This window comes from Daphnia magna, linkage group LG8 (genome assembly GCF_020631705.1).
Source record: "Daphnia magna isolate NIES linkage group LG8, ASM2063170v1.1, whole genome shotgun sequence".
NCBI lineage: Eukaryota > Metazoa > Arthropoda > Branchiopoda > Diplostraca > Daphniidae > Daphnia > Daphnia magna.
The window spans coordinates 6,059,677-6,077,297 of record NC_059189.1 but is presented as its reverse complement, the minus strand read 5'-3'; the positions used below and the strand labels follow the sequence as shown (position 1 = coordinate 6,077,297).

The 17,621-nt window shown below is 42.5% G+C and overlaps 2 protein-coding genes, 3 long non-coding RNA genes and 2 pseudogenes across 5 annotated transcripts; 5 read left to right on the top strand and 2 right to left on the bottom strand.

Annotated features, from left to right (window-relative positions):
* Positions 1 to 165: 165 nt before the first annotated feature.
* LOC123475421 lies at positions 166 to 2,815 on the bottom strand. The gene is made up of 3 exons (XR_006650457.1): positions 2,375 to 2,815; positions 532 to 929; positions 166 to 461 (listed from the first exon to the last, which is right to left on the bottom strand). It is a non-coding gene; the product is annotated as an uncharacterized LOC123475421 (long non-coding RNA).
* Positions 2,816 to 3,105: 290 nt separating this feature from the next.
* Positions 3,106 to 3,593, top strand: LOC123475409 (E3 ubiquitin-protein ligase SH3RF1-like). The gene is made up of 2 exons (XM_045178043.1): positions 3,106 to 3,343; positions 3,419 to 3,593. Exons 1-2 carry the CDS (start codon positions 3,158 to 3,160, stop codon positions 3,575 to 3,577), a joined length of 345 nt encoding a protein of 114 aa, XP_045033978.1. The 5' UTR covers positions 3,106 to 3,157; the 3' UTR covers positions 3,578 to 3,593.
* An 830-nt stretch (positions 3,594 to 4,423) lies between these two features.
* On the top strand, positions 4,424 to 6,607 carry LOC123475395 (carboxypeptidase A1-like). Its single transcript, XM_045178027.1, has 10 exons — positions 4,424 to 4,583; positions 4,684 to 4,824; positions 4,892 to 5,060; positions 5,132 to 5,335; positions 5,413 to 5,526; positions 5,631 to 5,754; positions 5,832 to 5,881; positions 5,952 to 6,071; positions 6,143 to 6,227; positions 6,318 to 6,607. Exons 1-10 carry the CDS (start codon positions 4,513 to 4,515, stop codon positions 6,491 to 6,493), a joined length of 1,254 nt encoding a protein of 417 aa, XP_045033962.1. The 5' UTR covers positions 4,424 to 4,512; the 3' UTR covers positions 6,494 to 6,607.
* Positions 6,608 to 6,828: 221 nt separating this feature from the next.
* Positions 6,829 to 7,717, top strand: LOC123475413. The gene is made up of 2 exons (XR_006650438.1): positions 6,829 to 7,155; positions 7,415 to 7,717. It is a non-coding gene; the product is annotated as an uncharacterized LOC123475413 (long non-coding RNA).
* Positions 7,718 to 9,931: 2,214 nt separating this feature from the next.
* Positions 9,932 to 10,377, top strand: LOC123475425. The gene is made up of 3 exons (XR_006650462.1): positions 9,932 to 9,992; positions 10,075 to 10,277; positions 10,363 to 10,377. It is a non-coding gene; the product is annotated as an uncharacterized LOC123475425 (long non-coding RNA).
* LOC123475402 lies at positions 10,320 to 16,619 on the bottom strand (annotated as a pseudogene).
* On the top strand, positions 11,293 to 16,496 carry LOC123475400 (annotated as a pseudogene).
* Positions 16,620 to 17,621: the final 1,002 nt, after the last annotated feature.

The window sequence follows — 17,621 nt, the reverse complement described above, 5'->3', positions numbered from 1 at the left end:
CTATTATAGGCCTACGGAACACCTTTACACCTAGACGTACAGTAGACCCTATGGTAATTCTTGGTTGAGCATGGTTGAGGAAGCATTGGCAAAGACTGTCTACCCGTTGCGTCTTCAACAATGTTAAGGCGGGACACAGGCGAGTTTTCTTCTTCCGATGTTTTCGTTAGAGGAGCAAAACTATCATCACCAGTTTCTTTAAGCTAAGGTTGAACTGAACACAATACTACCAAGACAATTACAGCGAACCTGTAAGAGAGAACAACATGCAATTACTGAAAATTACAGTATATTTCCAATTCACATCAAATAAGAAAGTTAAATTACGTCTGCTGTTTCATTCTAAAGAAAAGATTGATTTCTTGCTGTTCTGCTGTTGCTGAGCTCAACTCGGTAAGTGATAGCAAACATTGGAATACTACCAGGCATTTATACACCTTCCGAGGCAAATGGTACAAGCCCTGCCAAAGGTTGCAATTACTACCTTTAATCTATTGGAAAGTAATAGCTGAGAGGGTTCTAGAAAATCACCTATGGATGTCATCAGGCACTAGCGTAGTTCTCTGAATGATGTTCCACGCACTCCCGATAGCGCGAGGGGAATAATCACAATTCGTAGCAGTTTCCCAAGTAATGAATTCGTATTCTCATTTGTCTAGATTAAAATGCATGTTTTATGCACCCAGCTTTGCTACTAAATATTGTTTTTAAAGCAAGTAATTTATCTCTGCAATATTTTTTGCAACCTGATTGTAACGTTTAGACCCTTAGACCGCCTTAGACGACTAGACAAGAAAACCAAGTCCTGGATTGATCGTTAGGGGTTAACAGAATAAATTTTTAAATTGTACTTGCAGATATCCTGGATGTACCTGATGCCTTGGGATCACTCGGTGTCCGAAGGGAATGCCACCGATGTTATGTTGTCACTGTAAATAAAACATATCCAGCATCACTCTTGTGTTTGCTGAATTATTACCTCATTCGAAGACAAACAAAGGAGTTAAAGAAGGCAATAGTTAAAAACAACAGAAGAATGATGCTGGATTATTGGAGGAATTTATTGGGACTGATTTTTATAAGGAATTTTTCTAATTAAAAATAAAAAGCACCAAATTCGGCTGCCGGATCAATAGTTTTCATACCTGTAGCTGCTCCAATGGCAGAAATGAATTTAACAGATAGGCCTACCTAAGAAAAATTTGAATATCCAAACAGTACTCAGTCGGGCTCGGCCTCAATTACCCGAGACCCTTACTACGAGAAGGTACTAGTAGCGCGAAGCCGAAAAAAAGGAGTAAACAAAAAAGGGCGCCCTTTTCTGTGTGTCGCGCTAGTACCTTCTGATAGTAAGCCGGAACTCGGACTATCAGTAATTCAATATCTACTAAACGTTCGTACAATGGCACACCATAATAACAAGTTGTCAACATCACGCATCTCACATACGCAAGTCACTGCAGCTTAAGGTAAAAAATTTGAAATGGAGAAGGAGAATAGCATGTTACTTTCAAGTTGCAACCCTCGATTAAATTCAGTATGCAACCAAGGAAAATTCTAAAACGCATATCTACACAATCCCAAGTACATAAAAAACCTAAAAATGGACTTAAAACGAAACTTTAAGCTGAAAATATTTTTTGGCATCTGTCAAGATTCGAACGTTGACATAGCAGATCACCTGGAAAGATATCATTTGCTATCTTCTACCAGAACGTGTTATTAGTTTAATTATTAATGACATTATTACGTTACGTTACGTTGCTTAATTTTATGCACTGCCTTTTGTTTTGTTTTATTAATTTTTAATCTCAAAAGTTGTTAATTTGGCAAAAGTTGATCATCGACCGTAGACTCGCGCCCCAAGTTCAGGTTCCATGTTCCATGTTTCCATGCACATTGCTTCAATCCCTCTAAGCCTCATCTAGGGTCATTGATGATCAACAGACGCCATAACCACTAGGCTATGGACGCCCAACTTAATTTGATTACGCAAAATGTTTTATGTTACTTTCGCAGTGCTCGCCATACATGCTTTCTACTTAAGCACAAAAGAGAGAGAGAGAGAGATGATAATATTAGTTTCCTGAGTGTTTATTTTTCTTAAAACTGAAAAAAAAAACGAAAATTTGTTTTTTTTTCATTTTTTGTTTGTTTGTTGTTGTTGTTTTTTTAAATTAAATTCAATTTTATAATATTTTTTGTTTGTTTTGTTGATTTTACAGAAGCAACTTAAATTATGTCCATGCATTTTGCCTGCTCCTCTGAGATTTGCTTTCGTTTTTTGTACAGCTTTTATATTAGCTGGAGGAACAAAATAGAAGGAGGCTCCAAAAAGGGTTTAAAAAAGAGAATGATAAAAGTTGCTCGTTACCTTTTCCTCATCTCGGTGAAACTAACCCGAACCGCACGACGTAACTAGGGCATCAACTTGTCGTGCTACAACATTGGCTGAACTTCCGTATTGGCAGGATCTACATCCTTATCAAAATTCGAACATCAAAACGTCTAAGCAACAACAACAAAGCCCTTGTTATTTTGGCTGTTACACTGGTCATGTGAACAGAGAGAATGAATTTTCTTCCCCATGGCTTGGCTCTTAGCACTCTTGTTCCAGACGGCTTCAGTACGTCAAATTAGAAACCAATGCCGACCATCTGGATATCACTCGACACAATACGCCCACTGCACCGCCGTACGCATTTGCTGGAGTGCATACGTTCTCCTAGATCAAATTGCAAGATTTTATGAGCTAGATAATTTGCCAATTGCCTTTACAGAATTTTGAGATAAATTGTTTCACAATAACGTAATACTTGACACATTAACCTAAACTTCACCATGTCGACTGCCGAGCAGAATGTATACTGAGACTGACTAATGCACTCTCCCATAAAACCAACGCTAGGTTTCAAAACTTCTTGATTAATTACATTTTTCAAAGATCTTATTTGAGCAGTTTGTAATTATTTGCCAACATTGTGAAATATTTTATACGTTAATAAATTTTTACAGATGCGAATGAAATAATAAAATATTAAACGTTGTCAACTTGTCATGGCTTTGAACGACATGATAAGTTTATTTCAGTCGTGAGTTTCACACGTGGTCTTGTTGTCTGAAAGGTTGGCGATCAGGGGTTAAGGCACGCTATAAGATGGCTGTAAGCCTTTCATCTCATTTAATGGGTTTCAGTGACGATACCGTTGCGTGTTCCGTTGCCCAAATGGATGAGATTGAAGATCTGAGTACGTGCTCAGTCTGTTTTTCAGAGTATAATAGTGATAAGCGAATCGCCAAGTTTCTCCCTTGTTTCCATACATTTTGCCTGGAGTGCCTTAGGGTAAAAATTTTACCTAATTTTCACTAAATATTGTACCTTTCAACACTTTCTTGTTTTTGTTCTGTGTTTTTATAGTCACTGTCTTCATCCACTGTTATAATAACATGTCCTCTATGTCGGAACACATTTACATGCAACAATGGTGTGGATAACCTTCCGTCCAACATGTATGCCCTTCATATTGCCAAAATGTCCAACAAAGCTGAGAGAGCTAAACAGTTGCAAAGATTGTAAGCCTCTATTGCTTTATTCTTGCACTTGATGGATCCTAACTAATAACTCTAAATGTTTTAACAGGTTGGATTGCTGGTGCCTGTCCTGCGAGTCAGTTGCCAAATTGTCTTGCTATTTCAGCAACCCAAAACATTCTCTTGTATCCATAAGAGGTAGCACTATGAAAGAAGATGAAGATCTTCAAAAACTGATCAAAGACATCCCTATAAAAAAATCATTGGCTATTAAAAAGCATAAACAAGTGCAAGCCCATCTGAACTCCTTAATGGAATTGTTGAAACAAGTTGAAGTTGGCCTTAAAGACCAGCTAATGAAAAATGATCTTCATCTAGCGGGAATAATGTCTTTGGATGAAAAACTTGCTTTTGCTCAAGAGAATAAAGATATGACTGTTGCAGCTGTTAGGGAAACTGTCAATTTCCAGTGCGACGAATCATTGGCAGAAGTGGCAAATATCGCCGAATATTACGAATTACAGAAAAGGATTAGAATCATTTTGAATCTTCGAAATTCAGAAAATCAAGTCATCCCAACATTTTCTTTATTCGTAGATGGTTTTTACAGCAACTGGTCAACAGCGGAAAACTTGTCTACCACAGATCGAAATCTTATGCTTGTATCGCATCTGGTCTTCACAATCTTGAAGCGATGGAAGATTGCTTTGAAAGTAAAATTACCTCCGGGTTCAATGTTTACAGCAGTCAGCTTATCTTCTATCGAAAATCGACATTCTCCACCACAGCTACCAACTGTCACCGCACCCTCTACGTCTTCCAGTGTGCCGTCAACTACGATATCACCTAGTGTTGTCGAACAATCACTCAATAAACCTTCAAATTCAAATTTAGCATGGGGTCCAGCTCCCACGATCAGACAGCGTCCGTTTGTTCCATCGTTATTGTCGTTTGGAATTCGTGCTGCATCACGCCGAGAAAATGAAGATTCATGTTCAGATCTTCTGTGCCTTGTTTTCGCTTGCCATCGCCACCAAAGTCGACTACTCGGGGTATGTATATGTCTATTTAATAGGCTTCACCTTTACTTGCCCATTCCTGTCCTTAATCAATTGAGATCTGAAACGAATCGATATATATTTTCTAAATAAGGCATATGGTAATTCGAGTAGTCCCGCAGACAGAGGAGCAGGTGAAATTTTTAAGCGCTTTGGAATCAAGCAGCTCTATCGATTTCTGGACACGCTCAGTCGCCGCTAATCGATTCACCGACATTCACGTCAGTCCCGAATCGTATGTAGCGTTAGATTTCTCAATATTTGAAGCGTCTTAATGCAAAACAAAATTCATTGAATTATAGATACAATCGTGTTGCACGAGCTTTGCTTGAACATGGCATGAACCACAAAATTCATATTGCTAACCTGGGCGTATTGGGAAAAGAAGAACAGCAGAGCATCGCTCTTCGCCGAGCACTTGCCAGTAACAACAAGGCCATCGACGTGGAAAACTATCACACCTACGAGGAGGTGAATTGTATTTTCTAAAGTCTCCTATGCATATTCATTTGGTGTTAAGCATCAATTGTGATTCTAAATAGATCATGGCTTACTTGGCCGATTTGGCTAGCACCAACCCATTGGTATCTACATTGGTAGCAGGTACCAGTGTCGAAGGCCGTCAAATCGTTCAGGCGACCATCAGTAGCGATCGTTCTACTAACAAACCGATTGCTTGGTTTGATTGCATCATTCACGCCAGGGAATGGATCACTGCGGCTACTTGCGTCTGGATCATCGATACGGTAGGCCTATATAATAGCTATTGTCACATGCAGTACGTTTGTATTTATCAATGGATTATTGTTTTGCGTATACGTAGATCACCAGTGGATATGCTGGAACTGACGCCGAGATCACTGCGCTCGTTGATCAATACGACTGGAAGTTTGTGCCTGTTGCTAATCCGGACGGCTACGCCAACAGCTGGAGCAATGTAAGGAAAGCTTTATCGTAGTAACTTTTTGGGGTTAAATGATTTAAAATTAAGAGACCGTTGACCTGTTGCTAAACATTTCCTAACCTGATGCCAACAAACAGGACAGATTGGGGCGAAAAAATCGTGCGATTAACAGTGGCTCTGCCTGCGTCGGTGTTGATCTCAATCGCAACTTCCCGTCTGGTTTTGGTGGGGAAGGATCCTCCAACCTACCTTGCTCAGAGAGTAAGCTCTACGTCATTGAATTTATCCTATAATATTTCACTATTAATTGTGTACTCCTACACTGTCCGTCGTTATAGCCCATCATGGAGTTTCAGCCTTGTCCGAGCCGGAGTCTCAGACTTTGGACGTACGTATACCCAGTTTCTTCTTCCCGTTGATCGAGCAACGAGTTCATTATTCAAATTTCAATTTTAAAGGCTCTAATTGCTGCTGATCGTGGAAGGGTCAAGGCAGCCATTTCTATGCATTCCTACTCCCAACTCTGGCTATCATCGTACTCTTATTCAAGTGCTCTGCCGGTCGAGTACCCTGAAATGGTGTAACAGAACACATCCAACCTATTTATTGAAAAGGATTTCAATCTATTTTTAAATATTCCTTCTTCCAGATGAATGCCATGAAAGCAGGCGTTGATGCACTCGTTGCTACTTATGGAACCCCTTACGAATACGGTAGCACAGGCACCGTCCTTTGTAAGTCAGACATCTGCAGCACTGAAACTAATTCCCTTTTCCACTTTACTCGTGTTCAATTTGTAACAATTTTCGTTGCCTATTTAACAGACATCGCATCGGGCACTACTACGGATCATTATTATGAAAACGAAGGCGTTGTCCATTCGTACACGATTGAGCTCCGCGATAAAGGACGGTACGGATTTCAACTGCCGGCATCACAAATTGTATCGACGGCCACTGAAACCTGGAACGGAATCAAGGCGTTCATGAATGCTATTTAATTGACAAAAGGAGCAAAACTGTTGGACGGTGTTGAGTTGAACGAATGCGACATTGGAAATTGAGGCTTATGCAATAAAAGATTTAATCGGGAAATAATATACTCTGAAATCGAATGTAGCGAGTTTTGTTATTGTTATCGTTTAGACTATGAAACCAATGTGACACAAACATATAAGGCAACAGGTTACAAGAACTTTGGGCTTTCACGTGATTCGTACCCTTGGTCACGATATGAATGAGAGGGTGGGGAGTCTAATTTAATACACAGAGGAGGAAGAGTGGATAAATAGAATATGTGTTTATCGAGGACGTTGGTGCTGTCCAAGACTCCAAGGTGGACATTGATTTGCCGTGGACTTTGTAACGCCTAATCTTCACCACTCAGTTTAAAGACATTCTGCTGTGAAAAGCCAGCTTGTCATTATTGACAGTCGCGGTTAAAAACAAACTTGCCGTTATAAAATGATGAGATTGCAGATGGTGATAACAAACGTGCAGCCGCTGATTACAACACATAACAGTCTGGTTGTATCGTATATACAGTTCCCATCTACGTATGCTTGTTAACGATCCGACTAGACGGCCAAGAAATGAAGAATTGCATCCTCCTTGTCTTCGGCTTGTTAGCCCTAGCAACGGCGGCTAAACTTAATTACACCGGGTAATATTCAACAATTATTTTGGTCGTGTAGTGGAAATCAAACAAGAAATTAGCAATGCTTGAATTTCCAGTAGTTAGTTAGTTACTAAAGTAACGTGTAGAACGTTGGCGGCCAAAGACACGAAAACAAAAATCGATTCTTTCGCAATCAATTTTGCCTTATTGTTTCCTCAAAAAGAGGAATCCCATTTTAGTCTAGTTTTTTTTGTGCTACATGTATCATTTCCATTTGGGACACTAAAAAAGAAGTTTTCTAAAGGCACAAGGTGATTCGTGTTATTTCCGAAGCTCCCCAATCCTACACCACTAAAGCCACTGAATACTACACTACTGCAGCCCCGGAGTATTACCCCAAGAAAACTGAGTAATACACCACACCTTACGCAGCTCCAGCCTACTACACTGAGCCCCCAAAGTATTACCAGACTGAGGCTCCACAATACTACACCACGAAGGCCCCCGAGTACTACACCATAAAGTATTCTGCTCCCATCTACTACACCGAGGCACCCAAGTACTACTCAGCTCCAAGTTACTACCAAACTGAAGCCCCCAAATACTACACCACAAAAGCGCCAGAGTACTACACCACCACTTACGCTGCTCCCAGTTACTACACCGAGGCTCCAGCCTACTACACAACATATGCAACCCCATCCTACTACACTGAGCCACCAAAGTACTATTAATCGTTAAAATTGTGTTGTCTATCTGGTTCGATGAAGTGTCAATTAGATTTTGTTTTATCATTGGTAGTCCTCGTTCCAAATTAAGTATTTCCTTGATATATATTTATGCATTCACCAGTCGTTCCATAACATTGTTGTTTCTCAATGAAATGTTGAATACAAATGTATATCGTTACCTAATCCATTATTTTTTCTATTCTTTATCAAATAAGGTGGGTGAAGGCAATTTCAATTTTGCTTTGAACAGCTTTGTAATTCTGAACATTAATTTACAGTTTAAAATTTTAGAGTTATATCAAATATTTGTGAATCTGTTTATGATATTATATCTTCTGATACGCAGTACAGAATATTGACTTCATTCATTACGTTAGCCCATTGGCATAGAGAATTTATTGGGCATCTTTAAATCTTACTTCTGCTGTTTACCCTATTTCATTGAATAGCATAGTGTAGCGAAATTCTTTTCAGTATGCATTTCCATCATTAAGCTAATTTCCTAGTTTCATCCTGTAATTTCTATTTTAGGGAAATGCTTAAATAGTTGTTGAAAAAAAAAAAAAAAAAAAAAGGGTTGCGCTAAGCACTTGATTGACTTGCTATTTTAGTAACCTCCAGACCTGCCCGGACGGAGATCATATTGCTGTACTATATGATCCACATCGTGACATCAGCTGAGGGCTCTTACCTCTCTATTCAGTCTTGCATTGCAATGGGGGGCCAATCCCATTCCAACGCTTCACCTTTCGAGTTGTAATTGCTTACAGACTCTTGGTTACTATAGCAGTCCCGTCGTTATTAGGCCTATAACAGTGGGAGAGCCCGTCGCCCAGTCATTTTAAGTGCCGCTACACATAGAAATGCACTCAACTCTTATATACCGTGAATTTAGGCACCAAACTACGTTGATAACACAATCGGGCAATTTCCGACATAAAACTAACTCCCATTTAAATTCTGAGAAAATATTACACAATGTCTTAAATGAACATTATTGGGAAAACAATGATGAATATCATTTGACTTGACTATAAAACAAATAACTTAATTAAATGTTCAAAATTTCGTATTACTTTCAAGCACTCACGAATTAGGGTGTGGCATCACGCATAAAGACCGTTAACGACATGCAAGAATCCTCCATATCGCCTTGCGGCCGATGTTAGCACTAATAAGTGAATGCATAGGCTAAGAGTTATACGAGGTGAGAGCGCAAATATTAATCGCCGAGTTCAATTTACAATTAGATTTCAATATTAAGATTTGTATTTACCCGTATAAGCATTAAGTAATGTCCCTTGTCATTCAATCAGTTTCTCGTTGAAAAGCAACGACAATCTTATGTAGGATCACAACGAAGAAGGCCGAGTATTACACGACAACAAATGCTGCCCCGAGCTACTACACCGAGCCTACCAATTACTACACGACCAAAGCGCCGGAATACTACACAACTACGTATGCTGCTCCGACGTACTACACTGAAGCCCCAAAGTACTACTCGGCTCCAAGTTACTACGCAGAGGCCCCAGTTTATTACACTACGACATACGCTCCTCCAAGTTACTACACCGAGTCACCCAAATACTACACAACAAAGGCAACGGAGTACTACACAACGACTTACGCTACACCAAGCTACTACACCGAGGCTCCTAAATATTATGCTGCACCCAGCTACACCACCTGTAGCTGGGTGGTGTAGGGGATGATGACCCATCGGTTGGGTCACCAAATGTAAAAAGAAACAAGCACCAGTGGCGATAGGGTGAAGGAAAAAACAATCACATGGAGCGATAAAGAAAGGTGGTGTCTAAAAAGGATGACCGCCTTCACTTGTAAAGATTGTATTCGATTAGTTCTCTCATATTTAGGAAAAATCTAATCAGTTCCATTAAGTTTTTATGTGTAAACCTGTACGATACTTCGCTATAGCTTTACTAATACTAGCTACAAGCCGGAATACAAAGCCCCCAGCTACCCAGCACCAAAGTACCCTACTCCTAGCTAACCCGCACCAGCCTACCCCGCACCAGCCTACCCCGCACCAGCCTACTCCGCACCAGCCTACAAGGATAACAAATATGCCGACATCACCGTCACCAGCCAATCTGATGAACGCAACCTCGATGGCAGCAGCCAATGGAGGTAAGTCAATTTCATTTCTTATCTTATTAAGATGGGGATTAAAAGTACACTTATTAATAAACTTAATTCTTTCAATTCATAGCTACGCCCAGTCTGACTACACCACTCGTGAAGAGTCCCAGGCCCAAAAGAAGATGCAAGGAGTCGCCTACGATTCTTACGGCAAGGCTACCTACGAGGACGTTATGGGAAACACCAACAAGGGATCCTCTTACTGGGTTTCCCCTGAAGGTCAGAAATTCACTTTAACCTGGACCGCTGATGATGCTGGATTCTAGCCCAAAGGTGACCACTTGCCCGTCGCCCCCGTCCATGAATACTCAACACGAGATTACAACGTTCTCAGACCCATTTTACCTCAATTTTGTAGGAGACGTCAATAACATCACAAAAATGCAAATAGGATGGTGTCATTGTAGGGACGACGATTGGGAACACTTGAGGTGCTTCTTGGAACACTCTTCCGCGCCGTTTCTGTTGTCTGTTCACACAAAACGCGTTCGTAGGTTTTGGATTTGTTGTGGGTATGAAAATCAACGCTCTTCAGGACACCAAAGGTTTTTAAATAAACAAAAACTACCTCAATGAGAAAAACCGTTGCACCAAGCAATGTTGTCATGCTTTGGTTGTCTACATCTGCATGCAAGAAAATGGTTTCACCTGCGATATAGCCTGTACGGTCTAGATACAGTGTTACCGTAATAAGTCCAGATCGGCAGCAAAACCAACGAAAAACGGACTTGGTTTTTATTGATTGTGTTGGTAGCTATCAATAAAATTTAAAAGATGGTGATTTTGAAAAATATGATGTAAATGTGGCGCTGTTGTACTTTTCGTCGCGGTCTGACAACGTCGCCCCGACCTCCTGCGTGAGGGACGGGCAGTTCGGTCCAGGCGTAGCTCGAGTTCGGGCGTTTTTCGTGTTTGCTCTGAAATACAAACCTAGTTAAAGTCGAACACGGCCGATTGTCGATTTAATTTAACGAAAACGTTCGTTCCCTTTGATCGAGTCAGGTGATTTCGTAACATTTGGTGGCAGCGGCGAGATTTCGGTCCCCAGATAGTTCTGAAAACTGGCTACTGGTACCGGTAGAGAACTCGCGAGAGGACGCCTTTTTAGTGAAAGAAGTGATCGAGTGCTCGCTTCCCGTGGCGGCGACGGCGTGGGGACCCCTTGCGAAAACTGATCATCCGACTTTATCAGAAACATCCAACTTGCAGAGGCGGATTTCAACATCCATCAACATTTTCCAGAGGAAAATCTTGTCGCTGAACGTGGCATTTGGGTGCTTGGGAGCGAATTTCATCCCGATTTGCTTGATTTCGTGGCGGATTCTTCCCATCCTTGGCGCCAAACTAACATGGCGGATCGGTGAATAGACATTTCTCGTTGCACTTTTCTTTGTGTGTGAAACAACAGCGGCTGGTGTTGCAGTGGCTGACGTTTATGCGTCGCTACCGCTGACATCCCTGCTGGTTGTGAAGAAGGGCATTTTTGTAAACTAACAACGGCTAGTGTTGCAGTGGCTGACGTTCATGCGTCGCTACCGCTGACATTCCCGTTAGTTGTGCGGAAGGGCAGTCAGGCTCAGGCGAAGCTCGTGTGACGAGCGTTGGAGATTTGTTCGGTTCAGGCAAAGCTCGTGTGACGAGCGTTGGAGATTTGTTTGGTTCAGGCGAAGCTCGTGTGACGAGCGTTGGAGATTTGTTCGGTTCAGGCGAAGCTCGTGTGACGAGCGTTGGAGATTTGTTCGGCTCAGGCGAAGCTCGTGTGACGAGCGTTGGAGATTTGTTCCCAATACAAACGTGGTTTAAAAGTCGAAAACGGTCCGATTGTGTTGATTTATTCTGGTAAAAAGACGTTCGTTCACGCTATCCGATTTTGGCAAACGCAACATTTTAGTTGTGCGGAAGGGCATTTTGTTGTTATATAACGGTGGCTGGTGTTGCAGTGGCTGACGTTCTGCGTCGCTACAGCTGACATCCCTACTGGTTGTACGGAAGGAAATTAGATCAATCGTCGAGATTTGTTAGATGCGTCAATGTCGTTGTGAGGTAGGACGGTGTGCGAGGTGTGTGTGTGTCAGAGAAGGGCAGCAGTGCGACGAAAACTGCTTGTGCTTCCCAGAACGTTGTACCAACAGGGGTGTGGAACATTTTCAAGACGCTAAAGAGGAGGTAGAAATTTTACCTGCCGCAATGGATCCGAACGCACTAAACGCTGCATTGGCCGCACTGGCAGCCAACCAACAACTACAACAACAACAGATGCAGCAACATCAGAATTTACTGACGGCCCTGACTAATCGGCTCCTAGCTGTTCCCGCTCCTGGCCCACCCGTCGTTCCGCCGGTGCCAACCGTAGTGGTTCGAGCAGTTTTAGATGTAGATGTAAAATACTCTGGATCTACGGGTGAAAGTATTCAAGATTGGCTGCAAATGGTAAATAGAAAGGCTCTCGCAGAAAACTGGGTTGACGGAGACAAAAGGAGAGCCGCCATTAGTTCACTGTTCGGCAAAGCGCTCACGTGGCAGGAAGAAATAGGAGTGAATTTGATTCAATGGAACGACTGGATTAACGGGATACGTGGAGCCTTCGAATTACAACTGACCGAGAGTCAATGGCAAGCCATGGTGGAAGGACGAAAGCAGCTGCCTGACGAGTCGGGATCCACCTATGTGCTGGACAAAGTTAAGTTATGTCGTCGTCGGGCTGTTCCTCTCACGGATGCGGAACTGATTCCTTTCCTTATTCGAGGACTTCTTCACCCCGGGATACAGTCGGTTATGATGGGAAACCCCCCATTTCGGTCAACGCTTTTCTTATCGAGATTCGCCGTCTAGAGAGCATTAGTGATTCGCCGGTCGGCTCAAGTGCTTCAAAAGAGACCGAGAAAATCTACGAAAAGACGCCCGAAAAGACCCGATCTACTGACTCGTTATTCCAGGCCATGGAGGCATTGACGAGTCAAGTGGCTGTTCTGACGCGTACAGTAAACCGTCCATCTTCTCCAGACTTTTTAGGTTAATTTCAACTGTCGTGCCGTTTACTTCTGGTCGTCCGTCTTAATCTAATGGTCGATAACATGCTTCATTTCAAAATTTTGTTTATTCATTTTGTTGTCCGTCTTATCTGTCCGTCTGACTATTTCGAATTGTATGTGTCGGGCCGTCCTTAATTAAGATCCTAGATCTTTCTGTCAGGAAGGGCCGAATGTTGTAAATGTGGCGCTGTTGTACTTTTCGTCGCGGTCTGACAACGTCGCCCCGACCTCCTGCGTGAGGGACGGGCAGTTCGGTCCAGGCGTAGCTCGAGTTCGGGCGTTTTTCGTGTTTGCTCTGAAATACAAACCTAGTTAGAGTCGAACACGGCCGATTGTCGATTTAATTTAACGAAAACGTTCGTTCCCTTTGATCGAGTCAGGTGATTTCGTAACATTTGGTGGCAGCGGCGAGATTTCGGTCCCCAGATAGTTCTGAAAATTGGCTACTGGTACCGGTAGAGAACTCGCGAGAGGACGCCTTTTTAGTGAAAGAAGTGATCGAGTGCTCGCTTCCCGTGGCGGCGACGGCGTGGTGACCCCTTGCGAAAACTGATCATCCGACTTTATCAGAAACATCCAACTTGCAGAGGCGGATTTCAACATCCATCGACATTTTCCAGAGGAAAATCTTGTCGCTGAACGTGGCATTTGGGTGCTTGGGAGCGAATTTCATCCCGATTTGCTTGATTTCGTGGCGGATTCTTCCCATCCTTGGCGCCAAACTAACATGGCGGATCGGTGAATAGACATTTCTCGTTGCACTTTTCTTTGTGTGTGAAACAACAGCGGCTGGTGTTGCAGTGACTGACGTTTATGCGTCGCTACCGCTGACATCCCTGCTGGTTGTGAAGAAGGGCATTTTTGTAAACTAACAACGGCTAGTGTTGCAGTGGCTGACGTTCATGCGTCGCTACCGCTGACATTCCCGTTAGTTGTGCGGAAGGGCAGTCAGGCTCAGGCGAAGCTCGTGTGACGAGCGTTGGAGATTTGTTCGGTTCAGGCAAAGCTCGTGTGACGAGCGTTGGAGATTTGTTTGGTTCAGGCGAAGCTCGTGTGACGAGCGTTGGAGATTTGTTCGGTTCAGGCGAAGCTCGTGTGACGAGCGTTGGAGATTTGTTCGGCTCAGGCGAAGCTCGTGTGACGAGCGTTGGAGATTTGTTCCCAATACAAACGTGGTTTAAAAGTCGAAAACGGTCCGATTGTGTTGATTTATTCTGGTAAAAAGACGTTCGTTCACGCTATCCGATTTTGGCAAACGCAACATTTTAGTTGTGCGGAAGGGCATTTTGTTGTTATATAACGGTGGCTGGTGTTGCAGTGGCTGACGTTCTGCGTCGCTACAGCTGACATCCCTACTGGTTGTCCGGAAGGAAATTAGATCAATCGTCGAGATTTGTTAGATGCGTCAATGTCGTTGTGAGGTAGGACGGTGTGCGAGGTGTGTGTGTGTCAGAGAAGGGCAGCAGTGCGACGAAAACTGCTTGTGCTTCCCAGAACGTTGTACCAACAGGGGTGTGGAACATTTTCAAGACGCTAAAGAGGAGGTAGAAATTTTACCTGCCGCAATGGATCCGAACGCACTAAACGCTGCATTGGCCGCACTGGCAGCCAACCAACAACTACAACAACAACAGATGCAGCAACATCAGAATTTACTGACGGCCCTGACTAATCGGCTCCTAGCTGTTCCCGCTCCTGGCCCACCCGTCGTTCCGCCGGTGCCAACCGTAGTGGTTCGAGCAGTTTTAGATGTAGATGTAAAATACTCTGGATCTACGGGTGAAAGTATTCAAGATTGGCTGCAAATGGTAAATAGAAAGGCTCTCGCAGAAAACTGGGTTGACGGAGACAAAAGGAGAGCCGCCATTAGTTCACTGTTCGGCAAAGCGCTCACGTGGCAGGAAGAAATAGGAGTGAATTTGATTCAATGGAACGACTGGATTAACGGGATACGTGGAGCCTTCGAATTACAACTGACCGAGAGTCAATGGCAAGCCATAGTGGAAGGACGAAAGCAGCTGCCTGACGAGTCGGGATCCACCTATGTGCTGGACAAAGCTAAGTTATGTCGTCGTCGGGCTGTTCCTCTCACGGATGCGGAACTGATTCCTTTCCTTATTCGAGGACTTCTTCACCCCGGGATACAGTCGGTTATGATGGGAAACCCCCCCATTTCGGTCAACGCTTTTCTTATCGAGATTCGCCGTCTAGAGAGCATTAGTGATTCGCCGGTCGGCTCAAGTGCTTCAAAAGAGACCGAGAAAATCTACGAAAAGACGCCCGAAAAGACCCGATCTACTGACTCGTTATTCCAGGCCATGGAGGCATTGACGAGTCAAGTGGCTGTTCTGACGCGTACAGTAAACCGTCCATCTTCTCCAGACTTTTTAGGTTAATTTCAACTGTCGTGCCGTTTACTTCTGGTCGTCCGTCTTAATCTAATGGTCGATAACATGCTTCATTTCAAAATTTTGTTTATTCATTTTGTTGTCCGTCTTATCTGTCCGTCTGACTATTTCGAATTGTATGTGTCGGGCCGTCCTTAATTAAGATCCTAGATCTTTCTGTCAGGAAGGGCCGAATGTTGTAAATGTGGCGCTGTTGTACTTTTCGTCGCGGTCTGACAACGTCGCCCCAACCTCCTGCGTGAGGGACGGGCAGTTCGGTCCAGGCGTAACTCGAGTTCGGGCGTTTTTCGTGTTTGCTCTGAAATACAAACCTAGTTAAAGTCGAACACGGCCGATTGTCGATTTAATTTAACGAAAACGTTCGTTCCCTTTGATCGAGTCAGGTGATTTCGTAACACATATCATGTAGAAATAATTTTACTGCTGCTTTTGGGATTGTATTTAAGTCAACAATGGTTTTGACTGTAAAAGCGAGCACATATTCGTAATTTGGTTTCCATGACGGCTTCAAAACTCCCTAAAGAAAAATATTATTTTTTATGGTATTTTCGAGACATTCCAAAATAATTTTTGAAAAGTAAACTAACAGTGAATGGAATGTAGCAGGTTTCTCCATTTGCTTGACGTGAAGATCTCTTCAAAACTACTTTGATTGAGTATTTGACATGGTCATAGCCAAATTTTTCCAACATCTCAGTTTGAAATGAAGAGGGAATTTTTTTTGGAAGTGCAAACGCAAATGGAAATTGGTGAACTCCACTGACAAGTTCAAATGTTTCTCTGCCTGCAAGTAAAACAATTAATGTGTCTAAGATAATAAAAATATTGAACATTGCTTGTCACTAAATATATAAATTGATACCTTCATTGGTAATTACAGGAATTTTCAGGTCTAGATAAGTTTCTTCAGCTGAATAGTAAGTCTCACTACTCAATTCATTGAAACAAAATTTTGCATAGCCTTGACATTCCAGGTATATTCCTACCAAAGTTAAAAGTGTAACAATGAGTGAAATTTTAAAAGACATCAATAAAAACCTTTCAGTATTTTACTGCTGACATTTGAGATGTGAACTACTCCAGACACTTCCTCTCCAGGAAAATAAATTCCAACAGGATTGTCTAATTCTATAGTGAGACTTTCTATCCCCATAATGCAGCTTTGGAACCATAACTCAACTTCATTGCAAGCCAGTTTTTCACAAAGATTTTTTTACACAAACAACATATTTGTGAAAACTTGTATAACAACTACCAGTCAGCGTCCGTACCCTTTAACGGCAACAGCTGGTCGTAAATTTTATAAATAAAAATAGAAAAGCGCCAGTTTCGGCTGCTGGATCAATAGTTTAAATACCTATGGCTGCTCCAATGACAGGAATTAATATAACATATTTCTAAATTCTAAAATTCAGTAAATCAGTAATCTAATATCCTCGAAAACGCTAGTACAATAACATAACGTAGTAGCAAGTTTTCAAAATCAAGCAGTTCCATAAGGAATTCGGTGGAGCTTAAGGTAAAAATGTTAAAATAAAGAAGTACACGTCAGCACTCGGCGGTCATAGATTTGATGGTTTAACCTGAGGTCAGGTAAAGAGCGTACACTGTTATAATGAGGTAGTATTTGCTCTGCCGAAGAAATGGTGTACAATACCTTTGAGCAGCATAGTATTTAATGGCTTGAGTGTAGTATGTTGGAGCGGAGTATATGGTCGTGTAGTATTTGGGCGTTCTGGTCGTGTAGTAGACTAAGTAGTTGGGAGACTCGGTGTAGTAGCTGGGAGCTGCATATGTGGTATAATATTCGAGAGCCTTGGTGCTGTAAGAGGGAGCAGCATACGAGGTGGTGTAGTAGGGCGTAGGGGTTGTGTAGTCTAGTGTCCAGATGAGGACAAACCCATCGGTACCCGCCGATGTAGCCATCGAAAGGGCAAAAGCGAACCGCAGCATGACATCGTAGTCCCCTACAAATTCAAAAATTAAACAGTTCAGTAATCGATCCATACAATGAACTAGTGGGGGAAACATTATAGTTTGTAGGGCTGCTTGAAAATGCAAAAATGAATGAACGACTTTGTCTTACGCATGATTGACAGCCGAATATGCAATATTTCGCCGATGCAATATGTTGCCGACGATGGAGTCAGTTTGAAGGCACCAACGTAACTGGTTTA

Excerpts from the sequence above, each read along its gene's own strand:
- LOC123475409 (XM_045178043.1), top strand. The coding sequence starts at position 3,158 with ATGGCTGTAAGCCTTTCATCTCATTTAATGGGTTTCAGTGACGATACC. Across the intron at positions 3,344-3,418 it reads TTTGCCTGGAGTGCCTTAGG|TCACTGTCTTCATCCACTGT; the intron begins GTAAAAATTTTA and ends GTGTTTTTATAG.
- LOC123475395 (XM_045178027.1), top strand. The coding sequence starts at position 4,513 with ATGAAGATTCATGTTCAGATCTTCTGTGCCTTGTTTTCGCTTGCCATC. Across the intron at positions 5,527-5,630 it reads ACGCCAACAGCTGGAGCAAT|GACAGATTGGGGCGAAAAAA; the intron begins GTAAGGAAAGCT and ends GCCAACAAACAG. Across the intron at positions 5,882-5,951 it reads CGGAGTCTCAGACTTTGGAC|GCTCTAATTGCTGCTGATCG; the intron begins GTACGTATACCC and ends TCAATTTTAAAG.